Source organism: Xenopus laevis, chromosome 7L, assembly GCF_017654675.1.
Source record: "Xenopus laevis strain J_2021 chromosome 7L, Xenopus_laevis_v10.1, whole genome shotgun sequence".
NCBI classification, from domain to species: Eukaryota; Metazoa; Chordata; class Amphibia; order Anura; family Pipidae; genus Xenopus; species Xenopus laevis.
The window spans coordinates 122959623-122983509 of NC_054383.1; the positions used below are offsets into that span (position 1 = coordinate 122959623).

Consider the following 23887-nt stretch of genomic DNA (forward strand, 5'->3'; position numbering starts at 1 on the left):
AAACATGAACCAGTGTAATATGGCTGTTGGTGAATTGGATCCCTTGTCATGCAGCCTTTGAGCTTATAGCTCCAGAGCTTTCCTTGATGCCCACAACCTTCTCATCTTCAGTATGGTGACCTTAAGACTGCCCCAGTGAGTAAGCCAACATCAGGAGTTTAGTGTTGGAAATATGAGTGTCTTGTATTTTACCTGCTGTATGAGAGCAGATGCCTTGGTCCAATGAAAGGTACTTGTGTAGAATGGAACATTGCCTTTACATTTTACTTCTGTTATTTAAAATAGGCAGTACCACTGAGCAGGGCAGCCATCAGGGGGGGGGCAGGGGGGAGAGTTGTAGGGGGCCCGAAGGTAAGGGGAGCCCAGCCACGCCGCACTTTCTTGATTAGTCGGGCCCCCCATGCAGCTTTACCAGGATTGAAATTCTGTGACCAATAAGGGAAGAAAATGCTGTCACTGCAAGAAGATGCAGCCACCTGTGCTCCCCTCCTCCCTTCTGTAGTTGGCAGCTCACTGACAGCAGGTGGGCCACACTAATGAAGTAAGTGTAACATGGCACGGCCCCCCTAAAGGTAACCCTTTGTGGTCCCTGTTGTGTGGTGGGGCCCTGGGCACCAAATTTTTTTTAAACCTCTGGGGGGGGGGCAAGTTTTTTTACATGGACGTTTAAGGGGGGCCCTTGCCACCAATTTTCTTATAATGTGGGGTCCTAGCCACCAATATTTTTTAATGGGGGGCCCTGACCACAAATTTTTTATTAACATGTGGGAACCATAGCCACCAATGTTTTTTTGTTTTTTTAGTGTGTGGTGGGGGTTGGACCTGTGGGGTGTGAAGGGCGGACCTGAAGGTGGGGCTTGTGGTGGGCGCAGCCTAGGGGGCCCAGGAAATTTTTTCGTATGGGGCCCTGCGATTTCCGATGACGGCCCTGCCATTGAGTGAGTTAGATATATAAGGAAGCTACTTGGGCCCTGTGTACCTCTATTTGCAGGTTTTTGTTTTTATCATATTTTAAATATACAGTATGTATTCAGTATAGATATTGGTGTCCCATGGAACATATTAGGTTAGGCAATGTGCCTATAAATCCATGACTCCCATTCCACTATTCCCACAAAGGGTCCCCTAGTTTACCTGGCCACCATCCCATAGTATATTATAGATTTTTCATTAGAAGCTCTGTTAAAAATACATTTTGGTTGTATACATTGTGGCATTAGCTTGAGCTAATATCTGTCCTGTAGGGGATCGATCATATACTAAAGAGATGATTACCGTTAAATTAAAGTTAAAGTTCCGACATCTTGCCACAGCTTTAGGCAGATCTATCCACCCACATAAAAAGGGCAGGTGCTCACTGAAGCTTCCATTCAGTCATTAAGAGGGGGCATGAGTGGGGCAGTTTTTTTTATACTTTCTGCATTAACCTTGGCCCATAAAACAGGTTTAGAAACTAGAAAGCCACTGGTAATTTTCCATTATGTAACACATTCCTTGGAGCCTCGTATTACAAACTGTAAAACTATGACAGCTAGTGAAACCTGTACCTCTCTATTTGCAGCTTTGGAACAGGCAGAACTTGCACAGGCAAATCTTCACATTGATAAATGAGCCCAAGCTTGTGTATACTGTAGGCTTCTTCCCCTACAGAGCTGATTTGAGAACGTCAATGTAGAAATTTAAGCAGGGCATTTATGTCCCCCTTAGGTCACATTATAAATAGGTAGCCAATAGAAATTGTATCCTTTAGAAGGGTGCTGTCACCCCCACCCATCATTGTTTGTTTCAGTGTGAATGGATTGTTTAGGTATCACAAATGACTGAAATGTAGAACATATTGCCGTTGATTTGCTACACTTCTTATCACCAATGGCAACCAATCAGAAGGTAGTACATGTGATTGGTCCACCTCACAGCTGTGTTTCACATACACTTTTACTGGTGGTGCTGGTTAACCGTTGACCGGGCTTGGTCCCTTAGCAACTGTAGAATATATACTCAAATTATGCAGTTGGGGAGCTTACCCCATTTATTACATCATCACCACCATCATTTTGGGGGGGGGGTATATTCTCCTATACCAATACCTATTGGTATAAAGGCACTGTATTCTGTATCCTATATATAGATATGGTTTAGTTCAATATTAAAAACATAAATATTCCAAATTTCATTGACTTCTGCTGAATTCTCATGAGGTAAGGCCCAGAGATTTCAAGAAGCTTCATATGCAAGAGAGGAAAGAGTGATGCATGTGACCCTTTAGTTGACCCAAGTAACAAAATCTTTGGATTTGGGTCCTCTTCATGCCTTCATCATCTCTGTGCTGTTGGACCATGGTATGGCTGCCTAAAGCTGGCCATAGACGCAAAGATCCGATCGTACGAATCCTCAAACAATCAGACTTCCCCATCTCCCGACCTGCCACTAACCATTCCGATCAAATAAAGTACAAAAGAACAGATCAGCTGATGTTCTGCCCCTGACAGCAATCGTACGAAAGTTATGTCCGACCAAAGCAAGTGACAATCTCCTCTGAAAATCGTACAATCGGCAATACACGCAGAGATATTATCGGCAGCCGACAGAAATCTTTCAACCTGTCCGATCGACCAAACGACTGATCTCCCCCGGACAAAAAATGACGGGACTCTCCACACACGGTCCGAAAATCGTATGAATCTTTGCGTCTATGGCCAGCTAATGCCTAAAAAATTAGAATTTTAGAAATGCTGAGCATGGAAGCTGTGGAGGGCAGCAGAGGTTATTGGAATAGTTTTGATGGACATTTGTGATAGTTTTAGTTATAATCCTAGCTGTAATATCAAAAAGTGTTATTTGTTAAGGTATTATTTGCAGGTTTCTAGAATCAAACTCAGCCCAGCATGGCAAGACTCCCTGTCACCATGCACAGAAGGGATTCTATTTAGATATTGGTATAAATAAGTTAAATCTACAGTCTCATACTCTGTTAGGTAATGTAATAAAAGGTCTTAAAGTTTGCACCAGGCATAGTAACACACAACAACCAATCAGATTTGTGCTTTCAAACAGCCGAACAGTAGTTTCTCCTTGCTCATTGGTCTATTATAGTAATGGGCGAATAAATTCGCCAGGCATGGATTTGCAGCGAATTTCTGCATTTCACAGCCTGTGAAATGGTGAAAAATCTGCCGCAACAAAAATAATTTCCCTGCGTCAAAATTGTCACGCGGATAAGATTGTTGTGTGTCAAAATTATTTGGGTGCCCATTGACTTTAATGCATTTGGACAAAATAGTCGTGCATATAAAAATTGTCGATCACATCAATGGCGCCCATTGACTTCAATGCATTTCACAAGTCTATTTGCCAATTGCAAAGTTTTTCACGCAAATTTTGGGGGAAAACGGGACAGATTCGCCCATCACTAGTCTATTATCCACTAGGAATCAGGGTCTACTGGGCCGGCAGGACACCGCAAGCCCAGATTTTTTCCCTGCATCTCAGCCTCGCATAGCATGCGCACACGAGCGGCGGGTAGGGGGCGGTCACAGCAAAAAAGCAAATCGCATGCACACATGAGCAGCGGGGGGAGTGGAGTTGGGCCCCAAGGCAGCAGCCCCAGTGTGCCCCGGGCCCCCCTAGTCCGACCCTGCTAGGAATGCAAGCAAATGAGTAGGAGTGTGTTTTAAAGCATTGAACACAGACACTCAAGGCAGTAGGAAGTCAGTTGGAGACCTGATAGAGTGTAATGGCAATTCGCAACAAGAATCCAATATAAAGTAACATTTTACCAGTGGGATATCCATCTGAATAGGGACCCCAGGTATGCTGGAATAGGGAGAGAGCCTGAGTTTTTCCATAGAGAAACCAAGGAATAGCATAAAGCAGTGATCCCCAACCAGTGGCTCATAAGCAACATGTCGCTCTCCATTCAAATTGATTTTTCTCCCAGTGTCCTCATAGTAAGTGCATATTTTGAAATTCCTGGTTTTGGAGGCATAAAGGTTTACTGCAATAGAGCATATTGTAGGCTTGCAGTGCACATGGGACTACCAATTAGCCAATCAAAGCCCTTATTGGGCTTGTCCAAGAATTTTTTCTTATTTGTATGTCTCCCGAACAGTTTTTATATTTGAGTACGGCACACAAGTAAAAAAAGGTTAGATACCCCAAGTGTGGAGGAGCCAGTGGCGTAACTAGATATTACTGGGCCCCACAGCAAATTATTTTTCAGGCCCCCAAAATTTTTAGCAGTTGACTTGTTTTACCAATATTTATTTAAACTGTATATGAATTAGGGCCTCGTGGGGCCCCTATACCTCCTGGGCCCCCCTGCAGGCGCAGGGTCTGCTTCCTCTATAGTTACGCCCCTGGGAGGAGCATTGTATTAACTGCTGCACATATGTGTGCACCTAAAACAATATATAATTGTTGTTCTATGGATCATTGGTGCTACCCAATTTATTCTAAGTAAGCATTACATATTGTAAGAGTCAGAGGACAAGATATCTAGTGCCCTTATGTAGAGCAGCCGGGGGAGAATGTAGAAAGGCTTGTAGGTAACAACATAAATATTTTTTGTCTGCTTTAGTTCTTGAAACACAGGTTTGTGCAATAAATAAAAAAAAGAGTCTAGAGCCTTTTGAAGCTAAAGACCACTATTTCCACAACATTTATGGCAGGAAAATAAAGAGATACCCAAAACAGAGCATTGGCGCCAACTTGGAAAGTACAGAATATAGAATAAAACTAAATGCCATAATAATATTAATTGCTTAGTACATTTCCTGAAGTTTACAGAATCTAATGCATGAGTGGGACAGTACACATGGCAAATTCAAATGGTATAAGTGAGCCCAGCAACTCTGTACGTACCAAATCCCAGGGAGCAGTTGAAGTGGCAGGCAGAGACTCCTGACATCGGCAGCAAGTTTACTCTAGTTACAAGGGTGGTGCATACTTTAATTCAAGTTTTTCTGCCACTGTTTCCTTTCAGCATGTCATGACGGGTTGCACGTAATGACTTTGAACTAGTATTTGTTTTAATATATAATGTTTATATTGTCATTTAAAGATGATAACCATCATTTCCCAAACTACTTTCAGTTGTAGAGGTCACAGGGCATATGCACTGGCCCCTTTGGGGGCTAAGATGCAGTGGGAGCCCTATACATACATCCAGCTCAAAGCTGGTATTAAAGGGGACCTGTCCCCCAGACATAAAAAGCTGTATAATAAAAGTCCTTTTATATTGAACATGAAATCCAAATTATAAAGGTATTTCAAAATGTCAGCTGTCAATCACATATTGCCTTCCCTGCAGGGCAGAAAATTACTGTCACTTTCCATTCAGCACCTCCTAGCTGTCACTGCACTCAGTGGTGTAACTATAGAGAAAGCAGACCACCGCAGTCGCAGGGGGGGGGCGGTCTGCTTCCTCTATAGCTAACAAGAACCCCCCTTTCCCCAGCTGCTCTCTTACCAGCTGAGGGGAAGCAGAGCACAAGTCAGCTTGGGGCGAGGAGTGGGTGGAGTCAGATGGGGAGAAGGTAGAGTCAGGGCGGGAAGTGGGCAGAATAGGTAGAATAGGGCAGGCAGAGTATGGCACACAAAAGTAGAATAGGGCAGGCAGAGTATGGCACACAAAAGTAGAATAGGGCAGGCAGAGTATGGCACACAAAAGTAGAATAGGGCAGGCAGAGTATGGGACACACGGTGAACATAGGGCGGGTAGAGTATGGCACACACAGGGAGCATAGGGCAGGCAGATTATGGCACACAAAAAGAGCATATGGTTGGCAGAATATGGCACACACAGGCAGAGTAGGGCAGGCAGAGTATGACACACACACAGGCAGAACAGGACACACACAGGCAGAGTTTGGCACACAGGGAGCATAGTGCAGGCAGAGTATGGCACACACAGGGAGCATAGGGTAGGTAGAGTAAGGTACACACAGGTAGAATAGAGCAGGCAGAGTATGGCACACACAGGTAGAATAGATCAGCAGAGTATGGCACACACAGGGAGGATAGGGTAGGCAGAGTAGGGCACACACAGGGAGCATGGGCAGGCAGAGTAGGACACACACAGGGAGCATGGGGCAGGCAGAATGTGGCACACAGGGAGCATAGGGCAGACAGAGTATGGCACACACATGCAGAGTATGGCACACAAGGGAGCATAGGTAAGGCAGAAAACAGCAGGAGACAAGGAAACTTAGTAGGACCACTCTAAGATGAACAGTTCATACTATGCTACAGTGACACAATGCTGGTGCCCCTCCAGCAGTTTGAATGAGCTGTGAACAGATGAACAATGTGGGCACTTTCAGTCTGGGTCTGAGATGTGAACAGTACAGGGCTTTATTGGTGTGAACAATAGAGATGTTACAAGTGTGAACAATGTAGGGGGATTACTTGTGTGAACAATACAGGAGTTTACTGTCTGTATTTGAGGTGTAAACAATGCAGGAGCCATCTTTGTGGCGATACCATTTAAATCTTACACAAGATAAACAGTCACAGCAGGCAGACTTTCATGTGGGGGGCTATACACGGGGTTCATGGGCCAGATGCGTCCTGCAGGCCACCAGTGGGACAGCACTGATGTAGCAGATGCCTGTGTTGAGGCAGTCGGTATTTGCAATACGTAAACTATACACCATACTTTCTGGCATTGGGAACGAGATGAACTGTCTGATTTTCTCATGACAAATCTACTTGCTTGTCTCCACACATGCTTTAACAGACTCAAAATACCTGTATGTTTGCACTATAAATATTTATTGCAATGGCTCACTGGGAAGCAAGTTTTTGGAAACCGACCAATTAATTGACAAAACAAAATGGGATATTAATTCATGCGACTTTGCCTCTCACACTGTTCTATGGCCCTCACCTTCTGCAACAGGACAAACAAGAGGGAAGTCTAGGGTCCTGGTACAGGTATGGGACCTGTTATCCTGAATGCTCGGGACCTGGGGTTTTCGGGATAATGAATCTTTCTGTAATTTGAATCTTCACACCTTAAGTCTACTAGAAATTAACTTAAACGTTAAATAAACCCAATAGACTAGAGCACAAAAAGCTGGGTGTGTATTTGGAAGCAGTGGCAGCAGGGTGGGATATGGGCATCTCCTGGAACTTATGACTGGCCCATAATTAAGGGTATCCAAGGCAGGAGTAGCAGAGGATCCAAGGCATATGCAACCCTTGCTAAAGGCAGGTGTTAAGTGCAAGGTTCATTTACAGCTTGTATCAGATTATTTACCTAGTGCAAGACAAACACTGTCATGGGAAAAAACCAAAGCGCTCTGTACATGCACCCATGGGACCTCCGCAGCTTATGTCTTTACCTATCATTTATTAGCTTTCTGTAGGTTTACTTACAGGGGCTGTTTATATAATATATATCTGGAACGGTCTAAATCCTAAGACGGACGAATGGCTAGTGTCAGAGGGTTGATATTTGTCACCCCCGCCCTCTATGACGCCATAACGCTATAGGGCCCAAGGCAGGATGGACTATAAGGGCTAATGGTCTACTGTGGACAATGGTCACTCATATAGCTTATACTAGACCATACAAACAAAAGATCATCACTCTGTTACTTAAATTCCAGAGTGTCAGCATAACGCCAGCCTGTCTGATGGGGCCCCTTTTAGCTGAAGTGCTACTCAAATTACTGGAAATACCACAATGGCCTTGGTTAGCCAATAGCTGATTGCGAGGTTGTGGACCTTTGGAGCTAGGCACAGTATGTTACAACATTCCTTTTCTAACATGTAAGACTAAGTAAATCATTTAGACATTAATTGTACAAGGAGGAGTCAGACTATGTATGGTATTTCCGTGAACCCCTTGTCACAATTACTGAAAATTCCTTCTGAAAGCTATATAACGCCTGGACCAAGAGGTGTGTCTTTGGTAAATCCTTGGCTGATATTCTGTGTGTTACTCCAACAGCTTACCCAGACAAAACTGTTATGTTGTATTATGTATGAATAAATTGCCTGACTATTTCTAAAGGTTTTCCTTTACTGAGTTTTGTCTTACACAAGGTCAAAATGGTACTACTAAAAGTACCATCAGGGCCTTATACTACCTTGTTCAACATGAGTGCGATGAATAGGGCTTGTGCTGAACATACTTCCTTGTGCAAAAATGCAGCTTCAACTTCCATGTTTGCCCTGTTTTTCCCAAGAAATCATGAAAACCATAGATTTTTATGTGCTTGATGGGTGAAAAGTGTGTTCAGCACAAGCCTCATTCATTGCACTCATGTTGAACAAGGGGATTTTACTACGCCTTCCAAAAGTAAGTAGTCAAATAATTAAAAGTCAAGGGGGTACGCTGTTTCTATAAGTAAACCAATAGAAAGCTAATTTAAGATGGGTAGAGACATAAGTGCTGGAGCTCCCATTGGCCCATGTACAGAGCACTTGTGCCCCTGGCAGGGGTAAGTGTAGGGCGACATTTATCAATGAGTGATAACAGAACTTGCCACAGAGAAATTTCACAGCTCTCTATCCACTGGTAGATTATTAGGCTTTATTTATCAAATTTATCATTGTCAAGAAATGTATCATTTAAATATAAACGGAGGATAAAAGCACTTGTCTGCAAAGACACAGAGGAGGGTCGAAAGAGCTAAATAAAAATTGCATTTCGCAATGTAATATTCTTCCTTAAACTGTTTGCATTGCAAATTTTCATTGAGCATTGCCCACTTTTAAAGCAATCGAAGGATTGTTCGGTCTTTCCTAAAACCGGTTGTTCGGCAAGAAGAATCGTTGCGTCTATGTGGAGCTTAGTGTGATAATCTTCTGGAGCAAACATCACAACTTTCTCAGTGAGAAGTTTTATTACATTCACTGCACACCTTCTTCCACTGTCAGAAGTGGTCCGGGTTTGAAAAAAGCTATATTAAATTCGCTCATAGGAACATTTGCTTGTACAGAGGCATAACTTGTCACATGGTGAATATTTTTTCCGTTACCGACTTTTATTATATAAAAGTTAGTTCTCAGGCAATAATGTGAAGCCAGTGGTTCCCCATGTGTTGTTAATCTGTAACTCCCAGTATCCAGCACATTTCATGTTTTAATTTGAAATTCCTCTTTTATTGCAGAAGACTAGGAGATCTTTCCTTTTTGTGATGTCACGTTATTCCTATTTATCTCTGGAACAAAGGTACATTCCAAACATTTTTTATTGCTGTACTTGCTCTTTGAACTGATAAATATCTAAAGTCACGTCAGCGGGGAACAGTTCAGATCAGTTCTCTTCCCATGGTAACTTCACGCCGATATCTGCCATTTTCTCCTTAAAGACCTTGTCAAAATACTCGCTCTGAGCAACGGTGAAATGATTCTTCCAGTCCCCAGAGATTCCTGTAATGAATATTATAGAGAAGATTATTTTCTTTTACTGTAGTGTAATACATCGGGTATCATGGCGCCAGATGCTCACTATACACAAACACTGGGCCTTGAGGTATTAGAACAAGGGCCTTTATGGGTCTCTTGTAACTTATCTCTAAACAAAATTGGTGGTTATTAAACAATAAGGTACTTTTTTTTAGATTGCAATTAATATGTAATAATAGCACAATTCAGCATTATCTAGCTAATCACTATACATATTTAAAATATATGTTCCTCTACACTCACAGGTTCAGAGGATTCTTACACACGATAGTTGGTCCTTCCGAAAGCTAAGGACACATTGGCTCCTCAACCCATGGACTCTACCCCAGGTTCTTGACCTACTTCCTTCCTCCACCTTGATGCAGTGTTAAGTCCCTAGGGGCCCTTTTCTATGTGTAGAGTGCAAATTGCAAAAAAGTAGGAGGAGGAATTCACAGTCTCCCCTTCTCCACCCCATGCCTGTCCCCTAACTCATTCAGATGTTCAAGTTTGGGAGCAGGTGCAGACTTGCTTTTGTACCCCTAATGCTCTTGCACTGGCATCCAGGGTGTCAAAAAATGGCCGAACTGAGTTAAGCCCCCAGCCCATGCTCTCTATGGCCTGTCACATGGGGTACCCTGAGCACTCTCATGCAAGATCTACATAACCAGTGGGCTGCCCTAAGCTCTTTAACAAACTATATCCCAGGGGAACACCCTTCCTTCACATCCCATAGGTTTCTTCTCGTTTTCTCTGAGGGGCTTCAAACCAGGGATGATAGTATTTCCAGTGATGCAGTGTCACCATGTCTAATAGATCTAAAGCAATTGTGATGATTTAGTAACCTGGGTGCTAGTCCAGCTACTGCTACATAGCAACCAATCAGATGATTTTTTTAAAATTTGCTAGCTAAAAGTGGCTATACAGGGGCAGATTTAAGATGGTGATTTGGCACCTTCAGAGCAAGCAGGCAGATTATCTGCTCATGTACGGGGTCCTCAAACGGGCCTGCCCAAATCTCAGCCAAAAATTGCCCAGATATCGACTGGGCAGTTTTAAAAATCCCATGAATACATACTTTTAATATAGGTAACAAGTGATTGCTTTGGCCGCTCACCTTTTCTCATAAATTGGCCCTTTGTTAGATCCATGATTCTCTCAGGCACAAGAGAAAAATTAGCCATGCGGTTGTCTTTCATGGTTTTAAAAGAGACATTTTCCATAACAGCATCCAGAGCTGCTTCATCCAGCTCCTTCCCAATGAACGTACAGATCCTTTTCAGACTTCCCCGCAGGTCCTTCAATAGATTCACAGTTTAATATATGGAAACTGGTAAATGATAATTTATACTTCTAAATTCTTCACGTAATAAGGGTAGTCTTCATTCTGCTCTGCAATTTGCCAATTACTGATTAGAAAACTGGAGATTTAGTAATGAAAGTCTCTTTTGTTTTGGTGTATAATTTGTGATGTTTGGGCTGTCTACTGTACCAATAATGAAGTCAATGATAATCAACCATACAGCCATACTAGTCCTCATTCCTGCTCATGCCCTATATTTGCACAGAACTCAGATTTATCGCATTGCTAATACCTTGTCCTCTCCTCTATGCAACACCACCACCACAGCATCAGCCACTGTTGTTCGTAAAAACATCAGCAAGGTTGGTAGTGTTACTGTGTAGCAACTGCCACAACTTGTATCCCAAATGTCAACCCTATTACTCAAGTACTGTACAAGGATGAATACCTTCAATAGTAATCTATACATAATGGCATTCCTGTAAAGGTGGCCATACACGGCAGATTTAAGCTGTTGATTCGAGTCCTTTAGACCAAGTCGGCAGCTTATCTGCCCCTGTATTGGCCCTCCGACAGGGCTATCCGACCGATAACTGAATTGGGCAGAGGAATCAGGATTTGATTTTCACATCATATGGGACTGCATTAGTTCATCGATGGTGACATTGTCCTGACACCAGGTTGTTGTAATCCGATTATTTGGCCCTAGGATAAGCCTATTAACCCACCTTTGGTGAGCATAGTGGGGGAAAGACCCGCTCGTTTGGCGACCTTGCCAAACAAGTGGATCTTATAATGTATGGCCACCTTAATTAGATCTCATACTTTAAGGGGCCGATTCACAAAGGGTCGAATATCGAGGGTTAATTAACCCTCGATATTCGACTGGGAATTAAAATCCTTTGACTTCAAATATCGAAGTCGAAGGATTTTAGCGCAAATAGTGCGATCGAACGATCATTCCTTAGATCGAACGATAAAATCCTTCGAATCCAACGATTCAAAGGATTTTAATCCAACGATCGAAGGAATATCCTTCGATCAAAAAAAACTTAGGAAAGCCTATGGGGACCTTCCCCATAGGCTAACATTGAGTTTGGTAGCTTTTAGATGGCGAACTAGGGGGTCGAAGTTTTTTCTTAAAGAGACAGTACTTCGACTATCGAATAGTCGAACGATTTTTAGTTTGAATCCTGCGATTCGAAGTCGTAGTCAAAGTAGCCCATTCGATGGTCGAAGTAGCCCAAAAAACACTTAGAAATTCGAAGTATTTTTACTTTGAATCCTTCACTCGAAGTTAGTGAATCGGCCCCTAAGTGCGGAGCAGCTTATCCAGTTCTACTGATGTATACACTAGATATTCTATATGATTTTCACAAATATAAACCTTCCTAGACATATTACTACAGTCTCTACTTCAACCAAAATGTGGGCACCTGGGCCTGTCTAGTGTTATACGTGACACCAAGCACAATTTCATATTTGGGTAATTAACTCTGGAACCACACCTATCAGGACGCACCTACCCTGCATCCCTAATGTGCTTCTTCTTTCTTTTTTTTGCAAGGGATTTACTGAATGTGCCTCAATGTGTAACCTACTATGTAGCAAATGATCAAGCCCTCAACAATATGTATAGAGGCTGATTTATTCAAATTTGCAATTACGCTTTTTCTGTGATTGTAAACGTTTTCCAGCTTCCAGACTTCAAGATTTATAAACAGAAAAAAAAAATCAGTCGTGGTGCTTCAAATTTTGCAATTATTGTACCTGAATTATCGGTCAACCTCTTGGTTGGTTTTTGTTGTGTAAAGGGTTCTGATACAGGGACTTTATGATACCAAATGATAAAAACTTTTGTCATCAAGATCCCAGAAGGGATTTATAGAAGTAAATGATCTATTTACTGTACCTTTTGAAGGTCCTCGTAAGTATTGAATAGGAAGTTGTCCTTTCCAGCCAGCTCCAACCATCCCTTGACATGGTCAAACCAAGATCCGTAGGGTACTGCAAGATATTGTGAAAATAAGATCAGCTCAGATTTTTGTCATGCCTTAAAAAGTAAAAAATATTTAATCTCATTGGCTTTAACTTACGGTTCCCTGATAGAAAATTTTTCAGAAACAGGTCAAAATTCTCAGGGTACTCAAACAACTTGTTTATTTTTGAAAAATGGTAGAACGAGACGGCAACATCTTTTGGGTGTCTGGCTGTGTAAATAACCTGGAAGAAAGTGTTTTAAAAATCCATGAAAACTATATATGCTTTAAATCAAAACAGTGCTGGCTTACAAGTACTCGGAGGGGTCCTCACCCAAAACTTGGACTTTTAGACAACCTTCATATTTATTTATTACAGATGTTTTTCATTTTTAAATGTAGTTATAAATGTAATAGATATTTAAAACAATAACTGCCTGTTCGCCTTTTTCTTCACTCAACTAATTAAACGGATGAAAACATCTGGAGAAAACATTGTTTTAAAGGGCACCTACCATAACATAACAACGTTTGTTTCCCACCCAAGATTTGGGATACCAGAGTCTGCTTTATAAATGGGAGAAATAGTATTTTTTGAAGAACTGCACCTTATGGAGTGCTGTGCCCTCCTTCCACACCAGGAGAAAGCTCCCAGTGTAGGCAGCCATGTTGGGCACTTGCATCACATGACAGAGCTGTCAACCAACCCCAACTCATAGTACTATGGATTCCCCCCACCCCATCTCGAGGTGCTTCTTATTCGTGCTCAGTTTTTTCTTACTAAATTGATCAAATAAAAAAACTGTATATTAAATGTGCTAAGAAATTGATTTCTTTAACAAAATTAGTTAGCATCCTTCTTTTTTTCTATGGCATGGACAATGAAGGCAGCACTGAGCTTCTTTAGGTGGCAAAATACTGTTTCATTTGAGCAGTTGTCCAGCTATTGATGCATTGTGTCAACACATGTTCAATTTTTATTTATGTCGACAGAAGGTGCTACTGGAAGTTGGGGTCACCAGCTTCGAATGGTCACCCCCATGGCTACAGAGCAGCTTATTTATATACTACATAAATAGTATAACTGTAGCAAATTTACTGAAGCAAACACACACGTTGTACCAGTGCAGGGCAACATTACATTACATTTTAATTACTTGGTGTTACTGGTCCTTTAAGCATGTTGAACTCTATTCTGAAACGATAACTGAATAAGGAACTACTTTGAACAATTTATCCCCTTACCTTAGCCTTTGAATTGGTGAAAGATTTGCAAAAAAACTGTCTAGGCAGATGGCTGGAAAAATATCTCCGTCTGTCCTGAATTTTCTTCAGCTTTTCTTCAGTACCTTGAACTTCAATCCAAGGCACCCTGTCCCAGTTGGGAACTTCTTGAGACCAGGTTGGATCACCATTGGAGTGAATAAGACTTAAGATTTCTATCATCCAGGTGGTTCCTATCAGATATTGTTATGAAATAAATAATAAAGCTTTATTTTATGGTTTATCACATGAACATGGGCGAGATTAACATTGAGAAGAAAAAAAAAAACTTTTCTCCTAATTCAGTTCCATTTTTTTTCCGTTGAATTCAATAGATTTTCATGTGATAGACAATAAAGCTTTTCTTATTGATTTGCGTCTGGTTCTATGGGAAAATCTTGATTTGATTTTTTTGGGGTTTTGGCCCATTAAAATGAAGATTACTAGCACTTCTACAAAAGAACATTTAGTTTCCAAAACAATTTGGAGTGAAGAGATACAGTTCATACAGTTCACATAAGGAAGTAAAAAAAACAAAAAAAAAAAAAACCATTCACAATCCATGACCTTAACTCCAATTGCTTGCTTGGGAAACCCAACTTAACCAGCTTATAGGGGACATATAGCCTTTGCTTATATATTGTACTGTGTAACTCCAATTTAGAGAGTATACAATTATTACCCCTTATATAAAAAGAAATTAAGTTTACGGTCCTACCACCCCTACTTTAAGACAGAAGTAGAGAAATGGCTTCTCCAGATACCTGACTTAGGGTAAGTCACATTAAAGACATCATCATCCAGAACTTGGAGTTCATTTTCAGCAAACTCTAGATCCTTCACTGTGGTGGCAGGGAAGCGGTATCCCTTGTATTCGACACACTCCGTCATTATGGACCTTATGACAATAAAATGGCTCGGGTCACAATAGTCTCAAATTCTCCACCTTTCACAACTATTCTTAAAAATGTAAGAGAAGAGATCAAATGCAAGATGAAAGTGCTTTCATTATCATTGTTCTGCATGTTTAGTACAGGTATGGAATCCGTTATCCAGAAAGCTCAGAATTACACACCTGTCTCCCAATTTTATCCAAATAACGTTCAACTGACCCACAGTAAAGGGTGAGAAAAGGTAGTTGTTGCAAAGAATATACACACATTTATATGCTTAAATGCATTTCTAGTAGACTTAAGGAATGAAGACCCAAATTACAGAAAGATATCAATTGTGCTCTAAGTAATATAATGTTCAATTATATACATGCTAAAAATTTTAGGGATAATCTGGGAACCCTATGACTAAGCTTGCTGCAGGGTTATTCATTACAGCAGATCTGCACTGCATGAGTGACTTGAAATGAGTAATACCCAAGACAATTAAAGGGATACTGTCATGGGAAAACAAAATTTTTTTCAAAATGAATCAGTTAATAGTGCTGCTCCAGCAGAATTCTGCACTGAAATCCATTTCTCAAAAGAGCAAACAGATTTTTTATATTCAATTTTGAAATCTGACATGGGGCTAGACATATTTGTCAATTTCCCAGCTGCCTCAAGTCATGTGACTTGTGCTCTGATAAACTTCAGTCACTCTTTACTGCTGTCAAGGATTAGGTAGGGGGCACTGTGGAGACTAAAGGGAAAGGGCGAGTCCTTGAGGCAGGAGCTGTATGTGCCTAGGGAACACTTGAAGGGAAAGCAGGAACAGGTTGATGAGGGCGAAGAGTCAGTCTGGATCAGGTGCAGAACAGGACAGAGAGGGCGAAGATGAGGACTGGACTGGACTAGGCAGGAAGAAGAGGGCAACGACTCAGAACAGGACAGACTGGATGGGACAGGATGGTGCGGGCGTAGATCAGATCAAACTGGGGATAGAGTGCAGAGGGAGACTGGAGCGGATAGCAAGACAGGACTGGAGCGGATAGCAAGAGAGACAAGGTACAAGGCAGGGTCAGAAAGCAAGAATCAGGAACAGGCAAGAAGTCAGGGCAAGATACAAGGTGGAACAGGAAGCAGAAATCAGGAACAAGCAAGGCAGGGTTGGATCAAGGTCAAGGCTGGGAAGGTGCAAGATGATGTAAAGCAGGACAAGACAAGGAAAGGCAGACAAAAAGGAATAATAAGGGAAAAGGGGCAAGAGCTAGAATTACCTAGTTAGGGGCACTGCCACAGTACTAGGAAAACCATGCAATGCTCTGGCAAGGAGTGGTCTAAGTGCTGCCCTTAAATAGGGAAGAGTCAGCCCTGATTGGCTGATTAAACCAGGCAGCAGCTGGGTTGGGGCTGTAGATGCCAAACAGGCTGCAGCTGAGCTGGGGCTGGAGAGGCCAATCAGGCGGCATCTGGGCTGGGACTGCAGAGGCCAGGTTACACATAGCGAGCAAACCAACAGGCTGTTCACCTGGCCAAATGGTTAAGGTATTGAGCCAGAAACCCAAAGGTCCCCGGCTCGAATCCCAGCAATACCTGACAACTGCAAGTTGGAGTGATTTCCCCCCCAGCAGCCAAACAAGAGAACAATGGGAAGGTAACCAGATAACAGCTCCCTAACACAAGATAACAGCTGCCTGGTAGATCTAAGAACAACACTCAATAGTAAAAACCCATGTCCCACTAAGACACATTCAGTTACATTGAGAAGGAAAAACAGCAGCCTGCCAGAAAGCATTTCTCTCCTAAAGTGTAGGCACAAGTCACATGACTGGGGGCAGCTGGGAAATTGACAAAATGTCTAGCCCCATGTCAGATTTCAAAATTAAATATAGAAGAATCTGTTTGCTCTTTTAAGAAATGGATTTCAGTGCAGAATTCTGCTGGAGTAGCACTATTAACTGATGCGTTCTGAAAAAAACATGTTTTCCAATGACAGGATCCCTTTAACAATCAAATTGTACAAGGGCACAGGATGAATGATGACCAAAATAAATATTACAGGACACTACAAGGAAATATTTTATTGGAGGCATGGGTCTTCACTGTCCTTATATTGATGGTCCTTGGCTATTGATGTCTTTTCCAATAAGTACATAATTTAATGCCAAATACTTTATAGACATCTAGTTATTTTTAACAGTTTAACATTTAAGACTTTATAGTACAGGTATGGGACTTGTTATCCAGAATTTTTAGGACCTGGGGTTTTCCGGATAAGAAATGTTTCTGTAATTAATCTCCATACCCAGGGTCGGACCTCGGGGGCCCCGTGCACATGCGCAAAAACTTGTGTGCATGCGCGGACGTCAGGCCCACTGCGCGCATGCGCCAATTGCGATTAAACAGCGCCGCACAATTTTTATTTCCGTTCGGGGGGGCCAATCTATTTCAAGTTCGGGGGGCCCACCGGGTTTTTTCCCGGTTTCCACGCCGGCCCAGTCCGACACTGTCCATACCTTAAATTTGCTAAAAATTATGTAAACATTAAATAAACCCAATAGGCAGGTTTTTGCTTCCAATAAGGATTAATTATATCTTAGTTGGGATCAAGTACAAGGTACCATTTTATTATTAAAGACAAAAAGAAAATCATTTTTAAAAATGGGAATTATTGTCTGTTTAGAATGGGAGACAGCCTTCCCATAATTCAGAGCTTTCCAGATAATGGGTTTCCGGATAATGGATCCCATACCTTTAGAAAAAAAAATGACAAAAATAAGATAGGTGCTGGTTTCAATAGAATGAAGGAGCTTACGAGAACAGAGAACCTACTGCTACTGTGTTTTTCTTTACCATGTTTTACTTCTTGCAGAAAACCCATATCATTTCTAGCTGATATTTAAATACACTCCAACAAATAAGAACCCTCTCAATGGAGAATTATCTATGCAGAAAGTATTCTACAGTGCAGCCTAATGGGACATTCGAACCTCAACCTTTTAATACTGTCCAGTAAATCAGAGGGGACCCAAATATCCTGTTTCTTCTTGAGGCTAGGTGGGTTGATGTCAGCTGTGAAAGAACCTTTACAATTAAAACACCTTGCAAAAATAGCATGAATAACCTAAAAAATGAACTACAGGTATGGTATCCATTATCCGAGAAACCCATTATCAAGAAAGCTTCGAATTACAGAAAGGCCATCTTCCATAGACTCCATCTTATCAAAAAATCCAAATTTTTTGAAATTATTTCCTTTTTCTGTGTAATAATAAAACAGTAGCTTGTACTTGATCCCAACTAAGATATAATTAATCCGTATTGGAAGCAAAACCAGCCTATTGGGTTTATTTAATGTTTACATGATTTTCTAGTAGATTTAAGGAATGAAGATCCAAATTAGGGAAATATCCATTATCTGGAAAACCCTAGGTCCCGAGCATTCTGGATAACAGGTCCCATACCTGTTTGAGTAAAATTGGTTTCAACATACTTAGGGGGTTTTATCACGTAGAGAATGAAAGTTATTAAACAATTGTACTTGGCAGAAATTATCTAGAAGTAAACTTTGGAAGATTAAAGAGGCATATAGCATATATTTTCACAATGCACTAAAATATTGTATTTTAACACTTTTTGGGCCAAATATGTGTATATTAGCTTGAAAAAAAAAACATACTTACTGCCAGGAATCTAAATGGCTTTAGGAAACAGTTCATATATTAAAAATAAAATAATGTTAATCCACTTCATTAATAAATCCTCAGTAGAAACGATATAATTTAGTATTCCATTATTTTGAGCAAAAATCCACAAACACTGAAAAAATATACAAATAAAAAAGGGAAAACGTAAAAAATGTACAATTATTTATTTATATATATATATATATATATATATATATATATATATATATATATATATATATATATATATATATATATATATATATATATATAACTATATAATCTAAGTAGTAGTAGTATATCTATCTCTATCTATCTATCTATATATATCTATATACATATATAACCAATACAAAAAAGCCGCACTCCTAGGTCTTTGTCAAATACAAAAATATCCAAGTGTTTATTTATTCAACGTTTCGGCAACAATTCGCGTGCCGTCTTCAGGAAAGATGGCACGCGAATTGTTGCCGAAACGTTGAATAAATAAACACTTGGATATTTTTGTATTTGACAAAGACCTAGGAGTGCGGCTTTTTTGTATTGGTTACATGTTCGTTTGACCTGCACCCAGGCGGTTGGCCTTTGGGTCATGTGTGCACCAATAGTGGGTTTTTATATACATATATATATATATATGCAAGTTTATATACATATCAAAGTATAGTCGATACTTACCAGTGAAGAAATGCAAATGATGACTGAGAGTGTACAGGCAGGTCCTTAAAAGATTCGTTAATAAATAATAAAATGGTTAAAGTATAACCAAGAAAAAAAAGAAAAATAAACTTTGGCCTATGACCTCTCTGTAGAAGTTTCGGGTAAGAGGTGAAGAGACTAACCCCCAGAATGAGACTGTACTCAGGCAGGTAAGTAGAGAAACATCAGCTGATAAATAATAGAAAAAACAGACTCTATAATATAAGCAACTCCAAGTGGCATAATAAGATATAACTGGGCCCCACAGCAAACTATTTTTCAGGCCCCAAAAACAACTAGAGGTTGAACTGTTTTACCAATATTTATTGAAATTTTATATGAATTAGGGTCTCATAGGGCCCCTATACCTCCTGGGCCCCCTGCAGCCGTAGGGTCTGCTTCCTCTGTAGTTACGCCCCTGGCAACTCCATTTTATCCTAAATCAGAACCTGACCTCACAGCAAATACAGGTTGTGATTTAGGACAGGAAATATTCCAATGTTTCAATCATATTTTAGTGGGGTTGTTCCACTGCAGGAAGAAGGAACCTATATGAGTAGGGTGTGCCTACTCTCGTCCCCAATTCCATGTAGTTTTGTCTAAAAAAGAAGGTCTAACTCAAACTGCATCTTAATGACCAGGATCCACATCTGACATCATAACCTAATTGGGGGTTCATGGGTGAAACACACATTTTTTTAACAATAGAGCATCACACAAATAAAAGTAAGGATGTGCTTCACCTGTGCCTCCTTTACAAACTGTATCAGGGTGTGAGGAGGGTTGTGCTTCTAGTTGGGGATGGTGCCAAAACTCTTGTTTAATATTCACTGCCAACCCAGGGTGGAGGTTCTTGGTAGAACTGGGGCACATGAATTGTTTATATGGTCACCATCAGTGTAGGGGATGGGTCTTTATGGAACTCAAATTAAGACTGCCAGCCAGCGGCTGTTGACCAGTTTCTATTTATTTCCTTTACTCCTCTAGATACAGGGTATTGGGAAGTAGGGTTCTAATGGGGCTTCCAACCCAGCTGTGCACTATAGAACTGGTGCTATTATGACACCAATGAATCCCCTTTACTGCTATTGCAGTGTAAGAGATCAGAGAATTCCTTCTTCAGTCCTGCCTTCAGTCCATGGAGGCCATCAAGCTCATGTGTCTTTGCTTCCTCTGCCGCTGACATTTTTTATCCAGCCTGGTTGGACAAGTTCCTGAAGTTTGCTGGGAGCCCCAGGAATTAGATACATATGGGAAAGAAGGAGTACCCATACAAAGCCTGCTTTTGGTGCCCAAGCTACAGGGTGGGCCAACAGAGGCTATGAAGAATCCACTGCTGCAACTATCAGCCAGAGAGTATAAGACTGTCCAGAAGAACAGAGATATTTTTTCTGAGCCATAAGGAGAGGCCTGGAGCTCCCATTTCTCAGAGAGATCCCATTCTGTTCCCTCCCAAGATGTTGGATATCCAGGAGGTGACCAACACCATTGTGGAGAGTGCCAGTGCACACAGACGGGTCATGTGTATGTGCCTACTACATAGGAGCATCTCCTATACTTTGCATGGAACTGAACTGTGCATTTATCTGAGCTAACAAAGTTGCAAAAAGGCAATAGGGAGGTAGAGAGCTGATGAGATAAAGGGCAGAGTCAAGACAAATATATACAGTACAGAGATAATAACAGTTGGCCTTCCAGTCAAAAACACAAGAGTAAGCATTGCTGATAAAAGGTACAGCAACAGCCTTCTGATACACAGATAAACAAAACTGAAGTTTAAAAGGGCATAGGGTAAATCGGGTTCATTATGTGAGCCCATGACTAAGCACCATGAAGGGTGTGAAACGCGTAGGGTGGATGGAGATGAAGCTATAATTTTTAATTTTTCTACCAATAAATTTATCTTTTAACTGAATAGCTCTGGTCTTGTGGATCCGTTTGAGTGCCGGTCAGCCCTGCTTCTTTATCTTCTGCTGTACCGCTCCCTGAAGCTGGGGGTCTGGGGCTGGTGCACCCGGACCACTTTCACTGTTTGGTGAGTAACTTTACAACTAATTCTGGAGCACCTTGTTGTCCTCTAACCATTTGATCAGTATGTGGGCAGCCTTTGGTAGATGTCTAAGAGCCAGTAGTGCTAGGCTGAAACTAGGACTTCCCAATGCAGAACAACTCTGTCTTTATACACCTTTGGGGTATGACCGTTAGGAGAACTGATTGTATTGCACCATTTTAGCCAATCAAACAGTTAAAATAACATTTGTGTTTAATTCTTTGGGCCACAAACCTGTCACATCTTTTGACCCACACCAATCATGTTTGGGGTGATGTTTGCTTCGGGTGGTGCAGTAGGTGCACTTACATACGGTTTAGCCAAAGAGGCAGGATGGACACAATGGTGCAATACTGTAATATGAAAGTGCAGGTTTGGACTCAAGTTCCATTAATGAATGTCATCAATATGCCCAACATGTGTCAATTTAAGCGCAAACTCAATTGTACCTGTGGTCATAATTTACTTCTCAGAGATTAGACATGAGAGGCTATTAGAAAGGTGCGGGGCAGACATTAATATGTTTTACTAAACAATTGAAGGAAATTGAGCTGAAATGTAAACCTTCCATGGTGGTCTAACCTTTGATGAAGTTAGGGGGGATTGTGGATGCACACCTGAGGCCAATTTCAAAAAGTTTAAAGCCCTGTCTAAATGATTCAAGTAAATATGCAAGTGCATGTAATTTTGAAACAGGGTTTTTTTGTTACAAAGTTATGATCATAATATTGATAAGCCACCATACCACGTCAAGGTAAAACCCCACCCATCAACCTTTGATGAAGACCCCACCCAAGAAAACATTTCTGAATATGTCATCCTGGAATAATTCCAAGAAGATCCAACAGAAAGGATTGCCACTAATCTTATATTTTTATCTATTTAATAACATTGGCATCAAGTATTATTTTTCCTGGCCAGGTGGCAGCCCTACAAGGAGAGCAAATAATTGTTGACAACAGAGCTCCCCATTTTTTCCCTCCAGGTTGGCTGGAAACAATATTTAGAACAGTAAAAAGGTATTCATCCCAAATCTCACCCTAATTGACCTTTACACACTATCTTTCAGTCCCTGCACGGCTATGGGCCCATCTAGAAAGGCCAGCATTTTGGAAACCCTCAGCAATATGAGATATTGATCATAAAGAAAGCCCAAATGTACAATGCAGACTGAAAAGAAACCGACCAAAAAAAGAACAGCTGTTTATTTTTTATCATTCTAGATAAGGCTTCAGTCAGAGACCTATTCTTCTGATCTAATAATGAAACATAGGCAATACATTGTCATATGACCTGAACATTCTCTCAATTACAGCTGCAAATAACGACACCTAGTGCCTGATGCAAAAATTGCAAAGAAATCAACTGAAAAAAACACAAAGAACGGCTTTTTTTTATCGACCTCTATCACAAAGTAGATAAGGCTTCAGTTGTTTTACAGACAATGGATTTCTGCAAACATGCACAAAATGACAATATACATGTATGTGTCAGAAGCTCCTTGGATGTAGAATCTACAGCCCTGTTGCTATGACCCTTTAGATCCATGGCATGTAAATGGTCCATTAAAAATGCAGCTACCGCTTTAAAGGTTAAAGTTGTTTGGGCTGAGCTACCTAAGGTTTAAGGGGGGGGGACAGAAAGAAATTCTCTACAGTATTCTACAAAATTACCCTACATCTCCCAGGGCATATTTTGTAGAATTTGGTTGCAAATTGTATTTTCCTCATATTGTATAACATATTGTACAACTTGTTATAAAAGTCTAAGCAGCAAGATAAAATCTAACAAATATATAACAACCACGTGCATGCATTACTTTTTTTTTTTTAAAGGTAAGTTTTATTTCTCATTTTTAAACACATACAACAATCATACGTACAACAATAAGTACACTCGCAGACTAGACTGTACAATTTAGGCAGGAAGAAAATATGGCACATGCTATCACCAAGCATAACACAATACAGTTATTGAGCAGTTGAGATGGACACTATCAAACTCAGGTGAACTATACATCTGACGGTTAGGTTGGGACCCTCGAGGATACGAAGGATAGCAAACCATGAGGGGTTTCATAGTAGGAGATGGACTCGGCTATGACCTACTATAGAGGGGTCGGGTTGCATGCATTACTTTTACTATGTTTTATACCAAAGAAAGGCAAACTTACAATAAGAAGCAAGAAGGATCCCTTGGTGAATATTGGTGAAGTCTCCAGGTACATATGGCCCCTACTCAGCTGTGAAACAGTCCCTCCCAGAACTCACATAAAAGACACTTTGTGTTCCAGTAATCGTATCCACACAGCTAAGACTTACCCTTCTTGTGTGCGTAGGTCACTTATTTACATAAGAAAGGATTAAAGTCTGAATACATTCCAGAGAGAAACGGTTGAAAACTCAACAGAATATTTATTTAAAGAATTTTATTCACAAGGGGATGTCATCAAGCAAAATCCCACCATTACTAAAGGGGTTATTTACTAAAATCCAAATTTATCTCATAATTTAAGTTAAAAAAAAGTCCAAACTCCCATCCCCAATTTTGCCCAATTTTTGGCCAAACAAATTGGATTGGGCAAAAACCCAATAGAATCAAATGAAAACCCGAATCATACTATTTTTTTTGGATTT

General features: G+C 40.8%; 1 protein-coding gene across 3 annotated transcripts; it reads right to left on the bottom strand.

The window, feature by feature from the left end:
* Positions 1–8519: 8519 nt before the first annotated feature.
* Positions 8520–23445, bottom strand: XB5850668.L (uncharacterized XB5850668 L homeolog). Of its 3 annotated transcripts, none has more exons than XM_041568315.1 (7): positions 23425–23445; positions 14706–14839; positions 13924–14135; positions 12796–12922; positions 12612–12706; positions 10514–10694; positions 8520–9381 (listed from the first exon to the last, which is right to left on the bottom strand). In XM_041568315.1, exons 2-7 carry the CDS (start codon positions 14830–14832, stop codon positions 9266–9268), a joined length of 858 nt encoding a protein of 285 aa, XP_041424249.1. In that variant the 5' UTR covers positions 14833–14839; positions 23425–23445; the 3' UTR covers positions 8520–9265.
* Between the last annotated feature and the right edge of the window lie 442 nt (positions 23446–23887).

What these genes read in the sequence shown, in the direction of transcription:
- XB5850668.L (XM_041568315.1), bottom strand. Translation starts at nt 14,832, where the DNA reads ATGACGGAGTGTGTCGAATACAAGGGATACCGCTTCCCTGCCACCACA. An exon ending in AAATTTTCTATCAGGGAACC is followed by an intron (nt 12,707 to 12,795) that starts GTAAGTTAAAGC and finishes AATATCTTGCAG; the next exon opens with TACCCTACGGATCTTGGTTT. An exon ending in GGGCCAATTTATGAGAAAAG is followed by an intron (nt 9,382 to 10,513) that starts GTGAGCGGCCAA and finishes TATTCATTACAG; the next exon opens with GAATCTCTGGGGACTGGAAG.